Below are 18,441 nucleotides of genomic sequence, written 5' to 3'. Positions count from 1 at the left end.
CAGAAGCACCCTTCCTTCTTTAAAAAAAAAGGGGGTTTACATGATGATGATCACTGGAGAACAAAGGAAACATTTTGACACTTCAGAAAGTACAGGGCTATTTGGAATGTTTGTTGTGTGGAAGATGGTGAGAGGATTTTTGTCAGTATTTGAAATAAACTTTTACATAAATAAAAAAACAAAACATCTTTGCTTTTCTTTATGGTTGGGATCTGTCCACGGACGGTTCCACGTGAAACCTTGCGGAGCAAACGCACCCTCAGTAATAACACAGAAATACATGAATCTGAAGCTACAGGAGTCTTCAAGAACAGCATCAAAATAAAGGTGTAAAAACTCTACAGACCACTAGGGGGCAGCAGAGCGATAGTTTTACTGGGTGGAGACCGGAAATTTCCAGGCTTTTCCACAAGAGTGTAGAATGAAGCACAATTATCCAAAAAAGACGGAGACAAATGAAAGTTTATGGTGACAACAGATGAAAAAAAAGAATCCACTGGAAGAATGCTGATAATGTGCAACACTATTTTCATTGATTGATTTTTTTTTTTTTTTTTTATCTTGCTGCTGTGGGTATTTTTCCATTTGATGCAATGAAATAAAATGAGGTCTATGAAGATGAAGCTTCAGATTCATCACAGCATTCACATCGTGGTTTTCAGATATTTCATATTAGACCGTCTCAAGTTAGACACATTAAGCTACAAAATGTATATATATATATATATATATATATATATATATATATATATATATATATATATATAACACAGAAACAGAGAAACAGAAACCATCAGAGAGTCTTTGTCATTCTTTTCATTCAAAAAGAATGCAAAGAAATGGCTTGTAGAGAGGCAAACATGTGGACACTTAAATAATTTACAATTATTTTACATGAATTGTATTTCTTAACCATAATGTTTTTTTTTAATGTAATTGGCATTGTCATTTTATCTTATGATTTTATACTTGTGGTTATTTTTAAGGACTACCGATGAAAATTAGCACTCTTTAGCTAACTCGGGTACATTTACATTGTTTTAATATTGATTAAATAATGTTTTTTTTATGTAATTGGCATTGTAATTTTATCTTGTGATTTCATACTTGTGATTATTTTTAAGGACTACCGATGAAAATTAGCACTCTTTAGCTAACCCGGGTACATTTACATTATTTTAATATTGATTAATGTACACTGTCCCCTTTTAAATAAAACAAATAAAGTAAAATAAATAAATGAATAAATATATATATATATATATATATATATATATATATATATATATATATATATATATATATATATATATATATATATATATATATATATATATGGAAAGAAACGTCCCATTGCATGCTCGCATTCCATGCTTGTGTATGCAAATTATGGCCGCCCTGTCGGCACGCCTCCGGTGATGCTGTGTCTACGTATGCATGTCTGCGCATATAAGTAGGCCAGTTCTCCACCTCATCAGTTCCGGAAGAACAGGACCGAGTCGAGTGTGTGGATTATAGTTCAAGATTGGCTAAATATAATTACTAGCTTGCCTTCATCTGTAGGCTTAAATTTCTTCCTGTTGTGAATCGATTGAGATTAAATTTAAATTTAAACCCGAAGTATGTCTACGGAACCGACAAGCACACAACTGGTAAACTGTCTAATTTCTCAAAATGGAGTCGGGGACGGACAACCGCACTACAGGCCGGGGCTTCAACTGCCCGAGGTTGAAATGAGCTCCTCATCGGAAGCTCTCCGCTTGAACTGTACGAAACGGCCGAAGAACCTCCGAGGGATGCCGAGGAACGGCTTCGCGGTGAAAAGCATGCAGGAGAACCGCGACGACGGCTCCCTGCCCAGCACCCCGGAGCTGCAGGCGGACAGCGAGGCCGCCGGCTGCGGGAGCCACGCCGGCCAGGAGGCGCTGGACAGCGACACCACGGAGCTTATTAGCGGTTTCCTCAGAGACTTTACTGGACTGTCGGGCCATCGGTGGTACACGAAAAAATCTCTGTCTACCATGAAGCGGGTGGTGGAGGATCTGTTGTCGAAGCACAGATACGCTTACAACGGTAAGTCGCCGCCATTGTAGGAGGATTTTTTTTTTCTTTCTCTTTTATTTTTTCCCCCCCGCGGTGTTCACACAGACTGCCTCACCCACTGGAAATATGTAGTGTTTATTCCACACAACACGCTCCGTGTTTGAAGCGGCCTGTTTTAGGGCCTTTTTTTTTTTAAGTCTTTATTTGGCAAACGTTCAGGGAAGTGAATTTTTTTTTTTTTTTTTTTTTTTTTTTTTTTTTTTAAACGCAGCTCAGCTTCATTCTGCGGAAGTCAGATGCAGAAACTCAAGAAGAGGTTAAATAAATAAAAACGGGACTTAAAAAAAGAAACAAACAAGAATACACAGGTTGTTTAGTATGTTGTATCCAGATTGTGATCAATCCAAAAAAAGATAATTAAAAAAATAAATAAAATAAAACTGGACTTCTGTTCTGAAGCTGAACTTGTTCCGCTTCCCATCCAGGAAACGCCTCACTACTCCAGATATTTTGAGTTTTGAAATCTTCCTGGATGAGAATGGAAACAACTTCAGAACAGAAGTCCATTTCTTCTTCTTTTAACCTTTTTGGATTAATTCCAATCTAGATGACTGAGAATCCTCACCAACAACACTTGAACTATTTGGATATCTGTAACACAAGTTAACTTTTCTCTCTCCTCCCTCCCTCCAGGTATGATCAGGAAGCTCAACCTGAATCAGAAGTCAGACGACATGGGGTTCGTGACATCGGTTGCGGTCAGCCTTTTCTCGGACGGAACCACCAACTGGGGTCGTATCGCCAGCCTGGTGGCCTTCGGGGCGGTGCTGTGCCAGCACCTGAAGGAGAGCGGCCGGTCTCACTGCGTGGACCTGGTGAGCCGGGAGATCTCCACATACCTGCTGACCAACCAGCGGGACTGGCTAGCCAAGAACAATTCATGGGTGAGTTACAGCTGCTTTATTAAAGCACCAGCGTCCATTTTTATTTTGATCCTGGCGTCCAGGACCGCTCCCACCTCTGCAGGCTTTGAGCTAATGAAATGTTTTGTTTTTACAGGACGGCTTTGTGGAGTTCTTTAAAGTAGAGGACACAGAGTCGACGGTGAGGAACACGCTCATGGCGTTTGTTGGGGTCGCTGGGATTGGGGCAGGATTGGCCTTTCTTATCAGGTGAATGTGTTGGACTCTGTGAGACCTTCGCTGCGTTCCTCACCCACGTTTGGACTTTGACGCGCAAACGGAGGCCGAAGCCCTCATCGGTGGTGGCCGGTAGTCACCTACCAGACTTGTGTATATTGTGTATATAATGTTATTTAATATAAATAAATTTATTTTTATAATACAAAGTATATGTACGAAAGATGAATGAACTCTGGTTTAGATGATTATTTAATTGCATGGGGGAGGGGGGGGGAGGGGGTTGGGTTCTGTTTACAGCCCAATTATTTGTAATTTTGTTTGTTTTCCAAACTTCAGTTCAACCCATTGGACTGTCCAGCCTTGTTCCTTAAATGTTTATGCAGAAATGACGTCCATCCCTTTTTTTTTTTTTTTTTATATATACTAGAAAGCTTTAGTTAACATTTGGATCGTCACAAACAAAAAAAAAAAAAGGTAGAGGGATTGATTTGCACATAACATGTCATTGATAGACATGTAAACCAATAAAAAAAAATAGAATTTGTCATTGTTTGACCTGTTGGTGCTGTCTTTCTGGTAAGGGTTTTTTTTTTTTTTTTTTTTCCCCTGTCTGTGGTTTTCGGATATGTGCTGTGAGATAAGCGTCCCTCTGACGTTGTCGCCTCTGTCTATGCACACCACAGCGCAGTACGCCACTTGCTGCAATTTCCTAGAAATCTGAGGCCCCGGTACCCCCCCCCCCCCCCTTCTGTTTTTTACTGCGCCACCAGCTGCCTCTGCAGCTTTGCAAGCTTCTAGTGTGCAAGAAGCGGTGAGCTGGGGTTAGACGGGTTCAGAATAATATTCACATCCTGCGTTGACGGCTCGGTCGCCTGCAGCTCAACGCGCTGATGGTGCAGGCACACAATCTCTGGGGCCATTTTAATATCTAGTTTCCGCCGCGTCACGCCTCCCCCGGCAGGGACAATCCACGGCGCAGAGCTTCGCCCTTGTTGTTCCAAAGGTCCTGGAGTTGTCACGGGTTACGAGGACAAACATCATATTCACCGAGGACGAGGAGAGGAGTCTCTCCATGGAGACTATCCACAGCAGACCTCTGGTTGCCTCCTGCGAACGGAGACTCTGGCCACCATCTTGGTTACCTGCATGCAGCTCATTGAAGGATGGATGTTCTGCAAATTCCCACTGTGCTTTTACAAAATCCACCAAGAATTATGGGTTGTGCATGGACTGAAGTTGTTGACCTTGTAAATCATCTTCCTCCTGTAAGATCCTCTTTATGCACATTTTTAAAAAGGGTTCTGTAAGAAGTTTGGTAAGATTCTCTCAGTTTTAGTTGTGAAAAACAAAAAACTTCAGCTGTAGTTATGGAGACTACAATGCGACAAAGAGAAAAACTTAATGAGAGGCGGACATAACCAGTCGACCAAGTTCAAACTGGTCTGGTCACTGATTTGAATCTTTTTTCCCCTCAGCCCTGAAGTTAAACTCAAAATGAAAATGAATCACCTGTTTCAGGAAGTGCACACCTTAACCTCTTCCTTGTTTGAGAAATGTCAAAAAAAAACTTCAACAAATCTGCAAAGTGGAAGTTTTTTTCTGTTTCAGTGGGTCTCCAGCGTGTTTGTAGGTTGCTTTAAGGGGGGCTACATCTGTTGTGGTTTAACAGACTCGTCGACTCCAACCTGGCGGCCTCTGCGCCACGAGAGCGGAGCGCCTGCAAACCGAAAGGCTTCAAAGCAGCTAAAAGCATTCCTTTCCAGGGATGGTCTAAGGAGTGGTTTAGAAACTGGTCTCTGCAAATGTAAGAAATGCAACTATCAGGACAGATGTAGATCCCAACACTAGATTTACTATTGTATATATTTATAATGTACTTTTTAGAGTTTCTTGACATGTAGTTTCTTCAAACATTACCACTAGTGGTTTTGTGCAGCTGAGAAATTGGCTCTAATAGGAAAGTTTTGCCCCCGATCCATAAGAAATGAGTGGAGGAACTATTTTAAACTGAGTGTTTTAAAATGAATAAACCCATTTAGCTTTATAGGACAAATCAGCTGTGGCCCGTCTGAAGCTGAAACCCGACACTGAACCGCCTTTGAGCCCGGGTTATTGGTTGTGAGCAGTTCTGCTCGCCTGTAGCAACAGCACGCCCTCAAAGTTTAAAAAAAGCAGCAGTTTCTGGGAAGTCGGCTGACGCATGAGTTAATCTTTAAACAGAAGTAATCTATAGCAGTAAGGCGGCAGAGGCGTCCAATACTAAGAACCGTGGCCCTGAGATCTGCAGATAGGGGTTAGGTTTTCGCAACTTTTAGCTGTGCTGCGTAAATACATAAAAAAAGGGAACAAACCCAAATATCAACTTTGTAGAGCTGCCTTAGAGTCTGAGCCTGCAGCTCTTTGTTGTTTGAAGGTGGTGTTTGTGTTATCCTGCAGGATACCCTGAAAATACCCCATCTCTCCAGTTAACAAAGAAGCCTTTTTAGTGAAACATGTATAAATGTTTCAAAAACAAAGCTGCGTGTGATGTTTTGTCTCTCGGTACGGGACAAACTGTAATTACTGTGACTTCTGATCTATTTTGCCAGATCGTTTTTCCCCAGACGTTGCGACTCAACTCTTGCCTTTTTATATTCAAGCGTATCAACACCCAAATGTCTTTTTGAATAAACATTTGCAGGGGGTTTCCTATGGTGCGCTTGTCCACTGCAGATCTATAGTGATTTACGTAACAAGCCCACATTAGGGGGGGCAAACGGTACCAGAGTTAAAGGAAACCCCACCAACACAGTAGTTATTGTTAGAGCTGCTCTATTTTAACAGGTGGCTTTGGTCTAATACCAGCCAGTGGGTTGTAGTTTTGGTCCTGAAGCGGTGAAGAAGTAGCATTTGAACAGATGAGCTCCTCACTTGAAGATTTGATGCATTTCAATCATCTAAATCTTAAATTAAAGACTTCACACCAGGCCTGAACCAACTAGTTGAGTTACCTGGTTCTATTAACAGCCGTCAGCTGGTTAGCAGACATGTCATTAATGACTCAACAACTAGTTTTAAAACCTGTTATAATAACTGGGGGTTGGACGGTTCGATGGACTCTCAACCGCCTTTTAAAGCCCACACCTGATGCGTGTTTCTGGTGACGGAGACGCTAAAACAAAACGGTAGAAATATGGCGTAATGCCGAAAAAAGCAGTCAGATAAATGTGGGCTAGCTGTGATCGATGTTGTTGCAGTTTGCAGCGATGCCATCACAATTACGTAGTTTCTGAAATCGTGCTGCCTTGTTAATAACATGAGGCGTAGTTTCCATACAAGGATAGTTCAAACTTTTTTCAAAACAACTGTGTTTGTCTTTCTTTCAGGCGAGTAAAAAGCTATATTAGCGCTCTTTTAGCCAGCTGACGGGCCACGTTTAGGGAAAGATGGCGGAGGAGAAGCGTTTCTTTACTCTGTGCCACACTGCCCCTAGTCTGGCACTGTCTGGGTTATCTCATTAAAGGCATCTCATATTAAGCCACAGCCACCTTTTTTTGCCCTTAATTATATTTTGTTGTATAATGGAAGTCGGTAGGAATGCAGAAAAGTTGAATTTAGTGTCTTCAGGTACTGCTTGTATATCTTAGTATTTTGTCTGGGCCATATTATCAATCTGTTCAGTTTTCCCTGTTTTCTCTATTTTGTTTTGAACAATAACGTCACAATATTTGCCGCAGAGCTGCTTAACAAGGTCACGAACCACCGGCTAACCACGAATCCGCCATTTTTATTTCTCGGGGCTATTTTTGGTGTCCAGGCTCAAGGATGCTGCAGGTACAAGTGGAAAAGTGAAAGTAGGGAGGTCCCAGACGTCCCTCTCTCCAGCCACTTGGGCCAGCTCCTCAGGAGGAATCCCAAGGCGTTCCCAGGCCAGCTGAGAGACATAGTCCCTCCAGCGTGTCCTGGGTCTTCCCCTGGGCCTCCTCCCGGTGGGACGTGCCCGGAACACCTCTCCAGGGAGGCGTCCAGGAGGCATCCTGACCAGATGCCCGAGCCACCTCAACTGGTTCCTCTCGACGTGAAGGAGCAGCGGCTCTACTCTGAGTCCTCCCCGGATGACTGAGCTCCTCACCCTATCTCTAAGGGAGAGCCCAGACACACTACGGAGAAAACTCATTTCGGCCGCTTGTATCCGGGATCTCGTTCTTTCGGTCACGACCCAAAGCTCGTGACCATAGATGAGGGTAGGAACGTAGATCGACCGGTAAATCGAGAGCTTTGCCTTTTGGCTCAGCTCTCTCTTCACCACAACGGATTGGTACAGCAGACTCCGCAGCAATCGATCTCCCATCCATTTATCCCTCATCGGGAACTAGACCCCGAACTGGAGAAGGCACTCTACCCTTTTCCGGTTTAAGACCATAGCCATGGATTTGGAGGTACTGGTCCTCATCCCGGCCACTTCACACTCAGCTGCTGCGAGAGCTGTAGATCATCGCCTGATGAGGCCAATAGGACCACATCATCGGCATAAAACAGAGGCACGATCCCAAGGTCACCAAAACGGATCCCCTTGGCTGTGTCTAGAAATTCTGTCCATAAATGTCATGAACTGAATCGGTGACAAAGGGCAACCTTGGCGGAGTTCAGCTCTCACCAGAAACGAGTCGGACTTACTGACAGCAATGCGGACCAGACTCTGACAACCGTCATACAGGGACCTAAAGGGCCCGGTAACCCTTAAAAATGAACTTAAAACTCAGAAACAGGATGGCAAAAAAAGTGTTGCAGATTTTACTTATACCAGGAACCAGTCCATTCCTGCATCACCGTTACAGAAATGAATCCATTTTAGCTAAATGAGCAGTATTATGATGCTTTGATTACTCTTTTTTTTTTTTTGTTGTTCTGCCTCAGATGTATTTCTTTGTTGGGCGCTGAACAATAAGGCGCATTGTCAGTGCATGCGCTATGAGAAGAAAAGCTTGAAACATCAAAGTAAAACTAACTGGGTATCAGAGGTCAAATAGCTCCCATTCATCCGCTGGCCAGTCTGAACTCTTGAACACTGAGCTCCTTTTGGTGAGTCGATACTCCAACTCGGATCAGTTTCTGGGTGAAGAGTCATGTCCCTGTCACAGTGGAGTCCTCTTGTCTGTTGAAACGTTATTCTTTGACTGATGACCGTAGCTTAGCAGATTCTTTTCATGTTGGCAGTTGTAACGTACTGACTGGCCTTTGTAACCTTCCAGCAGCATATGAGATCATCAGATCTTTGATCGGTCTGTCCATATCACTGGGATGTCGTATATTCTCCTACTGAGCGTTTAAGTTGGGCAACTAAGCAGAGTGATGCAAAATGCAGGAAAACTGACTTCTTTGTGTTCGAAACAAGGCAGTACAAACATTTGTCAAAATGGCAGCATTCTCTCTGCTCTTGAACTCGCTTTATGCAAAAACCGAGCGTTTCACCGATGACGTTTTCAATGAGTTCTTACGGTGTTTATTGTTTTAGACCGACGCACCACAAAATCCCAAAACCTGGCATTGCAGTCATGGCGAAAATGAAAGTACACCTTATATTTCTAGATATTTTAACCTCCCCTGAACTAAAAACGGTCTTTACCAGGTTCTCAGACTGAGTTGAATCCTACACAAAAGAGACCACACTATACTTATTTTAGTTAAACTAAGATGAAGCCCTAAATGGAGAAACTGTGTAAAAAAAAAAATCAAGCACCCTTGATCGGATCGCTTGTAAGACGGCCGTTGGCTGCGACACCTCTGGAGTAATGTTCTGTGGAGGAACTCTAACCCGCTAGTTTCTACAGGATTGTGTCAGTTCATTGAGGTTTTGCTTCTGCAGAACTCTTGAGCCTTTCTGTAAGGTGGAAGTCTGGACTTTGACAGGGTTTTTGCATACCTTTCTTCTCTTTTTTTTTTCCTTTCCGTGTCACGGCTGCAGTATTTGCCGTCATTGTTGCCTGATCGGTGCCCAGATCCAGTTGTTGCAAAAAACACAGCAGCCCCCAATCATCACCCTCCCACTGCCATGCTTGACAGTTTGTCCGGTGTCTGTGCCAACATGCCACAATCGGCTTTCCCCAGACACAATGAGTTATATGATGACCGTATGGCTCTCATCCAGAACCCATCCAACCCTGCTAGCATAACTCATGACGTCACATTCTTTTTAGAAAGGAGATACTTCCTCCTGGCAACTCCACCAAACGAGCCATATTCTTCAGTCCCTTTCATTTTCTTCTGTGATCACCTTTTTCTTAGAGTTTGCCATGGAGCTCTTCTTCTTTTTTTGTTGTTGTTGTTTTTCTGTGTAATTTCCAATAGTTGAGGTGAATTTGATCGCCAGCTCCCAGGAAGACTGGGAGTTTTCCACTTGTGAATAATCTTTCTCACTGGAGAACACTGGACTGTTAACATCTAAAGTTTAATTTTTAGTCTCCTCAATTTTACACCTTTTTGTGCCTTTGACCTATGTGTCACGTTGGCATTGGTAATTATTTAAAGAAAACAAATAAGGCATTCACTCCCGTGGCAACAGTCTGGATGATAAGAGTCAGCAGCTGCGTGTGATTTCTTTCATATTTTCTTTGCGCCTAAGCAGAAGTTTCTGGATCTGCTCTGTGAATGTCAGCACACAGTGTTCTCTACAGCAGGTCTTTTGGCTCCGCTATGGGAGCTTGGAGGCTTTCCATGTTTTTTTTCCATTCTGTTTAGTAACAAGGCCAGCTTTCTTACAGAAAGGGGCAGGATGTTCCCAGCACAAATTCCCAGCCAGCCCGTAACAGGAAGGAAGCGGGACAACATTTCAGCTAAGAATAAATGCTGAGGGCACCGCATTGTTTGGTTTGTGACACTCCTCAGCTGGCTCACTACCAAATTAAACATCTCAGTGTTTGTCTTGATGCTGTTTTTTTCCCTGTTCCTCTCTATTCTTCATTTAAACACATATTTTCTTTTTTAGGAGTAGTGCAGGAATTTACTGACAGAGCTTAAATTTTAGCCAGAAAACATGCAACACCACTGATGTGGAGAATATCACAGTGACAGTAGAGTAATTGGATTAAATCCACCCCAAAGTCAGAATGAAACTGAAGTTAAAATAACGGCCGTATGACAGACCCGTGGTTTGAGACGGGCCGTCTTGAGAGAGCGTGGTGCGTTCACTAAACTCGGTGAGACAATTTCTCAGAAGATTCCCACATTTCAGCCCGTGAATGATTTCCTAATCAAGCAACTAAGTTCCCCACTGTGAAACAATAAAGGATTATTCTTTTATACTCTATTATCTGTTTATATTTTGTATGATTGGTAGCATTTAATATGGCGTTTGTAAAACAGCGAGGTTGACCAGTTGGTTTTAAAAACGTACAGGAAAAATGTAACGCAACAAAATCAGTGAAATACAAAAAAATATAAACAAATTATAAAACTAAAGCAAGGACAGCAACATCAATTTAAATGTATTTTAGTTTAATTTGTGCCAATTGTAACATATGTCAAACAGTTTCAAAGTACATGCAGAAATATTTAGTAAATTCAATACAATCTTATGGGCAGATTTAAATGTACATGCAGTTCAGTGCATTATAGCTCTGTTTATTTTGCCAATTGGCTAAAAAAAAGAACGTTTTCTAAGCAACCCCATTGTATGCACGAAGTCACTGACTTTGCAGCACATCTACCTCCTGAATGCACACGTTGCTAGAGTGGGCTGCTGATTTTGCAAAGTTGTTAACTTTGCAGCAATCCGTCATTAAAGCATGTATGTGAGACAGCGGGAAGGACACAAGCTGCACTCAAATTAAAAGCTAATGTAGAAAACTTTGTTTTTAGGTTGTTTTTAGAAACTTTTTATAGACTGCAGTGCAAATATAAATTGGCAGGTTTCCTCAGAGTCTGTTGGGCTGCCAGTGCAACAGTTCTAATTTTGATCTTGGCTGCTCATGGACATTTTTTTATGGTCTCTGTGCTTTTTTTAAGGTTATATGAGCTGAGTAGTAGTCCATTTATCCAACCATCGTCTATACCAGCTTTTTTTTGCACGGTCTCGGGTGTGGGGACGTGGTCAGGGCGAGAAGCTGGGTACACCCTGGACAAGTCCCCAGTCCATCACAGAGCAACACTGACACACAGGGCAAATGATAATGCACACAAACAGTCACACCAAACAGGAATGTAGACAGACCAATTAAGCTAACATTAGCTTTTTGGACTGTCAGAGGAAACCGGAGTACCCGAAGAGAACCCACGCATGCACAGGGAGAACCGGCAAAACTCGGTGCAGAAAAACTCAAGGCCAGGATTTGAACCTAGGGCCTTCTTGCTGCAAGGCCACAGTGCTGATAGCTGAACCTCTTTGCAGCCCCAACATCAAACATTTACATTCAAAATCCCTTGTCCTCCCTTCATTTCTTATCCTCTCTGCATACACTCACATATACACAGCCCCATTGACATACTGGACCAAAAAGCGGCATATATAATGAAAACAGAGGGTGCTGTGTCCCTCAGTACCAGGAAAGCTCTCTCTAGCTTCAACCCGGACAAGACTCAGCCTTTTAGACCAACAACATGTTTATGGTCGGACCAGCAGGTCTTGTGATCAGCTGTGTGAGAGGCAGCAGGTGGCTCTAAAACAGCTAAAACAACAGAACACCTTGAGTCAACAGTTAAAAGAGGATCAGGGTGTCTCAGCTTTAGACTGCCGCGAGCTGAAGACTGGTGCTGAAATTTAAAACGTTAACTTTGGCTCAAGCAGCTCGTTAATCACCTTTGAGTAAATCAGCAGTAGACTTTGATTCATTAGTCTTAAACCAAAAACATGTCACTTTATCCTAAAGCTGTAGGATGAATCTCAACCTTTTTAGATGAAGCATATGTTCGTCACTGCATGATGAATTTATCAATTTACTCAAAACCCGCTTGTTCCAATTTCCTGATTCCTGCACTTTATTCCAGAAACACAGGCTGCCATCCCATCCTGGTAACAAGTTAAAGTGTTCAGTGTTACAGCTTCAAGCCTGTCCACATCCGTGGCAAATCACAATCTGAGATACGTTTAAATGTAAATCTCAAACAATGATTATTCACAAAAAAAAAATCTTTTCAATCTACTTTTCCTCTTGTTGTTCCAGCAGAAACGTTTTTTCTCTGTTTTGCAATTTTTATTCAGCCTTTTTTTAGCAGAACACACGTATTATCGTCTCAGCTGTGGACTGTTTGGTCCACGTAAAACCTGACTCCTCTTTACACTGCAAAAACGGATCTAAAAATAAGTAAAATGTTCTTAAAGTTAGTGTATTTGTCCTTGATTTGAGCAGGTAAATAAGATTATCTGCCAATGGAATGAGTATTTTGACCCCTAATATAAGATAATTAGACATCCTGCACTTGAAATAAGACGATGGAGATGAGTTGTTCCTATTTTAAGTGCAAAAATCTTGTTTCATTGGCAAATCATCTTATTTACCTGCTCAAATCAAGGACAAATACACAACTTTTAAGAACATTTTACTTATTTTAAGTTCTGTTTTTGCAGTGTATCACGGCGCATCATTCATCAATTTTTTTTTTCATATTTAAAGATGCCAACGCTCTTTATAAAACTAAACAGAAAGCCTCTCTAAATGTGATGTGAGGCTGTGTGATGCTGCGGTTTACATCCTCTTTTTGCATTTCAGCGTGCGCTGCTGACGCAGTTCAAAGGAAACAGTGAATCAATAGTACCAGGTGACTAAGATACAGGAAGAGGGTCAGCCGTGTCCATGAGTCACTGAACCTGTGGACCATGGTGGAAAATTAGTTTGGGTTTTTGGCCCCCCCCCCCCCCCCCCCACGTTGTTTTAAGACGCATGATTAGTTAACTACCATCCTGTTGGCTTCTGCTATTTCAGGGTCAAACTGTGACTCGTCCGGGCTTGTTTCAGCCAAGGTCACCAAGGTGTGATGTTGCTATGTCTGGACAAGCTATCAGGTAGGGGAGGGGGGGGGGGGGGGGGGTTCAATGGTCTGTGTCATTTACAGCTTGTTGACACCCCCCACCACCACTGTCACTGTTTTACCTTTTACTTGGTAACGCCAGAGTGGCCAGGCCATAACGATTGTTGTCTGAAAGACTGCAGACGGCTCGGCCACTGTGAGCAATCTGTGGAGCTCAGTGGGTGAAAAGTCACAGAAGCCAGATGAATGAGAAACATTGTGTGTGTGTTTTTATGTTTTTGTGTGTTTTTTTTTTTTTTTTTGGAGAAACAATGCGGTTTATATTCCTTCATTTATGTGGTCATCTTGAGACTTGGCATTTGGCTCATATGACCGTTCATCATTTTGTCACGCTTGTGGAGGATTTTCGGGTCACATGCTTTTTTTGCCGTCACATTTACAAAAGAAGACTTGAAATCTTTCTTGTCTATGATTCCGGGCAGAGTCCAGAGGAAATGAGCTCATCGTCAGCTGTAAAGTTACCCAATCTTTTTTTTTTTCTACCCAAGCTGCGATCAGCACTAGGTCTCCAAAATCCAAACAAACATTCTGGAGGAAGAGCTCCTCTTGGAAATGAGTGACCACAGAAGTTCAGAGATTAAAAAAACATGACAGCCAAACACAACCACAAATTTTTTGTTTTGGCAGCCAAAGATCTGTGCTGCTACTGACAGGATGAGTTATCCCCCAGTAATGTCCGGTACAATCCTGAACTGAGGTTAGTCTCGTATATCGTCCAGTCCTCTGAATCAGCATCCTGTGATTCTGTGGCTTCTGACTTCAGTCTTACTCTGAGCTGAACCTTTGCAGCAATCCAATGAAGCCAAATTGAAACCAAAACCTTTTTCACTCAATCATTCATCACTGTACAGTTCTGAATAGTTGTCCGAAGAGTCAAAATTCTGCATTTTATTAAAAATGTATTAATTATATTTGCAAACCCTCTCTGTGAAATCTTAACACATAAGGATTGGTGTCCTGTATACATTTTTCAGAGTTTCCTGGTGTCACTAAATGAAACCAAAACTTAATTTAATGCACACAGACACTAAATAAACTGCGTACTATTGTTTTTTTCAGCCTGGGAGCGTAAAGTCAAATAATGCAAAATGAAGTAAGTCCTGGGGGGGGAATCCATTTTGCTTCTATTGGCTTTAGGGGCCAGGTGCTGCTATTCAAATACGTTACATCAAATTTTCACAAACAGACGTGCCAGCCTTTATGACTGGTGATTTTGCTAGTCTGGGGTGTAGGGGTGTGTGAAAACACCAGGCAAGGTGAAAAGTCAATGACTTCAGCGAAGCGATGGTTTCTTCCCATCACACTTCCCATACCTGATATAACCAGCGAGTTATCAGGTAGTTTCCAAACAATTAGAAGTCCGCCACCACAAAGAAAGCTTATTCGTCAGAGCACAACATTTAAGGGTTCCTCCCTTAAAAAGAACAAGGCGCTGTGCCCTGGAGATGGAAACAGTCTTTATACAGTATTACTCTATATAGAACGATGCTGTTCCACTGATTATTTTAAGCGAGCATAGAGCTCCACAGCAACAGTGGGGGCAGGCACCACTGGCCCCAAATGCAAAGACATCACAGATAGGTACATCTGAATCAATGAAATTGAATCTAAAGTCTTCTGGAACGAGGTTTTTTAGGGAGACAGGTCTAAAGCAGAAGTATTGATATATATAGAATGTACAGTTGGAGCATTCCTGTTAGGAAATCATAATCAGCACAAACCTCACATACCAGCCTGTCAGGCATGGCGGTAGAGGGCTGATGACTTTGGCTTGTTTTGCAGCCACATGACCCGGGCATTATGCTGTTACATTGACTTGACCGTATGATTCAACACACCAGCCCATCGCAGTGCAGAATGTGAGGCAATCTGTTTAAAAGGCAACTGGCCGTGTCACAGATGGCTCAATAGGACAATGACCCCAAACGCTGCAGCAAGTCTACAACATAAATGGCCATAAAAAAAAGAAAAGAATCAAGGTGTCGCAATGACCCAGTCAAAGTCCAGGCCTCAGTTTAAGTGGAATGCTGCGGTAAAACCTCAAGAGGGCTGTGAGTAAACAAATGCCTGCAAACCACACTAAACTGAAGCAGTGCTTTAAAAAAAAAGGTTGGCCAAAAGGGACACATTGACTCATGGGCTGTAAATAATTTATGCCATGACAACATGGACTTTTTTTGATTAGAATAAATCATTTTACCACATAGAAGTAATTTCTTGGAAATGGACAAATGGAAAATGAATGAATTGAGCATAGGGCAGATGTAGATTAAGTTATCCTTTTTTATTGTCATGAAGCAGTATATCTGAATATATTTTGCTAACTTTTAAAGGTAAAATCAAACATTTCATTCAGTCTGTGCTTCCCTACCAGTGTTGATGCTTGTTGGTATGCAGAGAAAGTTTGTTTTAATCATTTACAGGGTAAATATGAAATATCTTACAGTGAACTGGAGCTAATTAAGTGAAACTGACCTTTTTTATCTTTGCACTTCTTCAGATAGAAGTGGTTGGGAGTTTTAAAAACTCTTCAATTCAGTTTATTTATATAGCACCAATTCACAACACATGTCGTATAATGGCACTTTAAAAAGTCGGTTCTATCGAATCATTCAGACAGATTGGTTAAAATCTTTCTGTCTATAGAAACCCAGCAGATTGCATGGAGTCATTGGCTTGCAGTATTCACTCCTCCTGGATTAGCATTTACAGACAGTAGACAGTCGCTTGCATTGTGTCCTTGACGTTGCTGTAATCCCTCATTCCGAGCATGCACGTAGCAACAGTGGAGAGGAGAAGTCACCTTTAACAGGAAGAAACCTGCAGCAGAACCGAACCAGTTTCTGTGTGAACGGTTCTGCCACAGCGACTGGAGGCTTCACAAGATAAAGCAAGAAAAGTAAAAGGGTAATAGCAGTACCAGCTCCATATGTGACTTCACCTTGGGAAAAACACAGCTAAGAAGCTAAGCTCTGAGACAATTTCCAGGTCCTGATGATGAAATAGAGCACACACAGTAATTTGTAGCACTGCTGCATTCCATTTGCCTCAGAACTAAAAACTAAGAAATCCCAGAATACATCCTCTCCCCCTTTTTTGATGCCTTTTGATCTTGTCAGATGGTAGGAACAAATATGGACAGCATTGTTAAATGTATAAATACAGCTAAACTGAACCTCAGAATGCATTTTAAAGTCCCATTTTATTGCAAAATCTTTGAGCCGTGCTGAACTGTTCAGCTGAACATGACGCGTTGGACAACAAAAGGTGGTAATTCTTCATTTCCCGTTTAGCCTCTATGGTTACTGTTGTTAAAACAATGACAATAACGCTGTTCTACGTCTGTTTTGAACATATAAACAGCACTGAAGCAACCTATAAACACTGAAAGGTAGTATGTGTATGACTAACGAAACGTAGCATAAATAATAGACTATTACTAGCGACAGTCAAAGTATGAAGTTTTACACAATGTTGTTGAGTAGCAGCCATCATGAATGCGGAAGTCGGGAATGATCCTGTTGCACCGACTTTCTGACTCGGAAATCCCACTTTAGATTTTCCAGTTGTAATTTGCGACAGAAAGGCTAAACACTGAAAAACAGAACTAACTATATCATCTATAGGAGAACATGAAGTTGTTTGCAGCAGCAGCTCAGCTGATGCCACCCTCCAAGATTATGTCAGATCCACAGAAAGGCAGCTACTATAAAGAAAAAGAACAACAGAACATAAAGTTAAAAGCTGAAATAACAGTAAACAGAATACTATTGGAGAGTCGTAGGAGAATGTAGCAGAGTGAGGGAAAGTAGTATTTATGTCCTCCAGCAGCCTAAGCTTATAGCAGCATAACTATAGAGATGCTCAGTGTAACCTAAGCCACTCTAACTATATACTTTACTAAAAAGGAAAGTCTTGAAAGTAGACGGGGTGTCTGCCTCACGGACCAAAACTGGGAGTTGGTTCCACAGGAGAGGAGCCTGATAGCTGAAGGATCTGCCTCCCATTCTACTTTTAGAGACTCTAGGAACCACCAGCAGACCTGCAGTCTGAGAGCGAAGTGCTCTGTTAGGAACATACGGGGTAATCAGAGCTCTGATATATGATGGAGTTTGATTATTAAGGGCTTTATAGGTTAGAAGGAGAATTTTAAATTATATTTTGGATTTATTAGGGAACCAGTGAAGCTAAAATAGGAATTTGAATCTGAAGTCAGACTTGGGATTATGAAGAATGCCAAACCCAACATGTTCCTGTTGGAAGTTTGAAACCAGTGAGACGTGTTAATTGACATGCTCAGTGACCAGACTAATTGCTAACGACAATGCACTTCTCAACAGTAAGTGCTCTTAAACACCGTCACAAGATCTTCCCTAAAAGAGGATGTACTGCATGTAAAAGATTTAAGATACACAGGGTTAAAATGCAAATAAATTATTTTCTGCAGCTATAATTATGTTATATTTGCAAGGTTTCCAATTGGAGTTCTGACTTCAACTGTCCAGTCCATTAAATGCTCCAAGTTTAAACTTAAAAACTTTGACTTTGATGCAAAAGTTTAACAAATGACTACACTATGCTCTCAACTCATCAGTATGGTCCAATGAACCAATTTCTTTGTTATTGTTTTCGTGATAAAACACTAGGAACTGAAAATGTAAAAGTCCTGTCATACAGTCATACCTCGAAAATGTTGGTTTTCATTAAATTGGTTCTTGTTCTAAAAGGTGTGAAAGGCACTGCTATGAGCAACAGCAACCGCTTCAGTCTTATTGCAGCCACCTGGCAGTTTGTTTGAGAGGAAAATTGGGTTAAGTGACTGATTTTGCAATTTCTGTGCAGTTGACAGTAACTCTGGAACCCATTGTCTTGCTGTTTCACATCACGTCAGCCATGTGGGCCACAGTTGCGCACGCAGACTATAACCGGGTGTCACAATTGATGCCAGGCAGAGATAACGGTTTGACAGTGTAAATCAAATGATTGTTTTCAGTTGTGTGGTTCCCAGAGGATTGCTGCACAGCCATAAAAACAATAATTAGGGGCTTTTTTCTATACCGTTTGCTTTTTGTTTTTGTCTCAAGGTCTGGGGTATAGGAATTTGGGTAAGGGCCTAAAGTCTTCATCCTCCCCCACGATGATGATATGAATGGAGGATTCAAACAGAGACAAAAATAAAAGCTAAGCTGATAGCCAAAAGAAACAAAGAGGCCTGCCAGCTCAAGGCTCTGGCGCCTTGTTTCACAGACAGAGA

General features: G+C 41.8%; 1 protein-coding gene across 1 annotated transcript; it reads left to right on the top strand.

Annotated features, from left to right (window-relative positions):
- The first annotated feature begins 1,463 nt into the window (after window positions 1-1,463).
- Window positions 1,464-3,344, top strand: mcl1b (MCL1 apoptosis regulator, BCL2 family member b). Its single transcript, XM_036135392.1, has 3 exons — window positions 1,464-2,073; window positions 2,737-2,987; window positions 3,103-3,344. Exons 1-3 carry the CDS (start codon window positions 1,623-1,625, stop codon window positions 3,217-3,219), a joined length of 819 nt encoding a protein of 272 aa, XP_035991285.1. The 5' UTR covers window positions 1,464-1,622; the 3' UTR covers window positions 3,220-3,344.
- The last annotated feature ends 15,097 nt before the right edge of the window (window positions 3,345-18,441 follow it).

Source organism: Fundulus heteroclitus, chromosome 3 (genome assembly GCF_011125445.2).
Source record: "Fundulus heteroclitus isolate FHET01 chromosome 3, MU-UCD_Fhet_4.1, whole genome shotgun sequence".
NCBI classification, from domain to species: Eukaryota; Metazoa; Chordata; class Actinopteri; order Cyprinodontiformes; family Fundulidae; genus Fundulus; species Fundulus heteroclitus.
The sequence above is the reverse complement of the archived record's forward strand: the minus strand, read 5'-3'. Positions and strand labels throughout refer to the sequence as shown.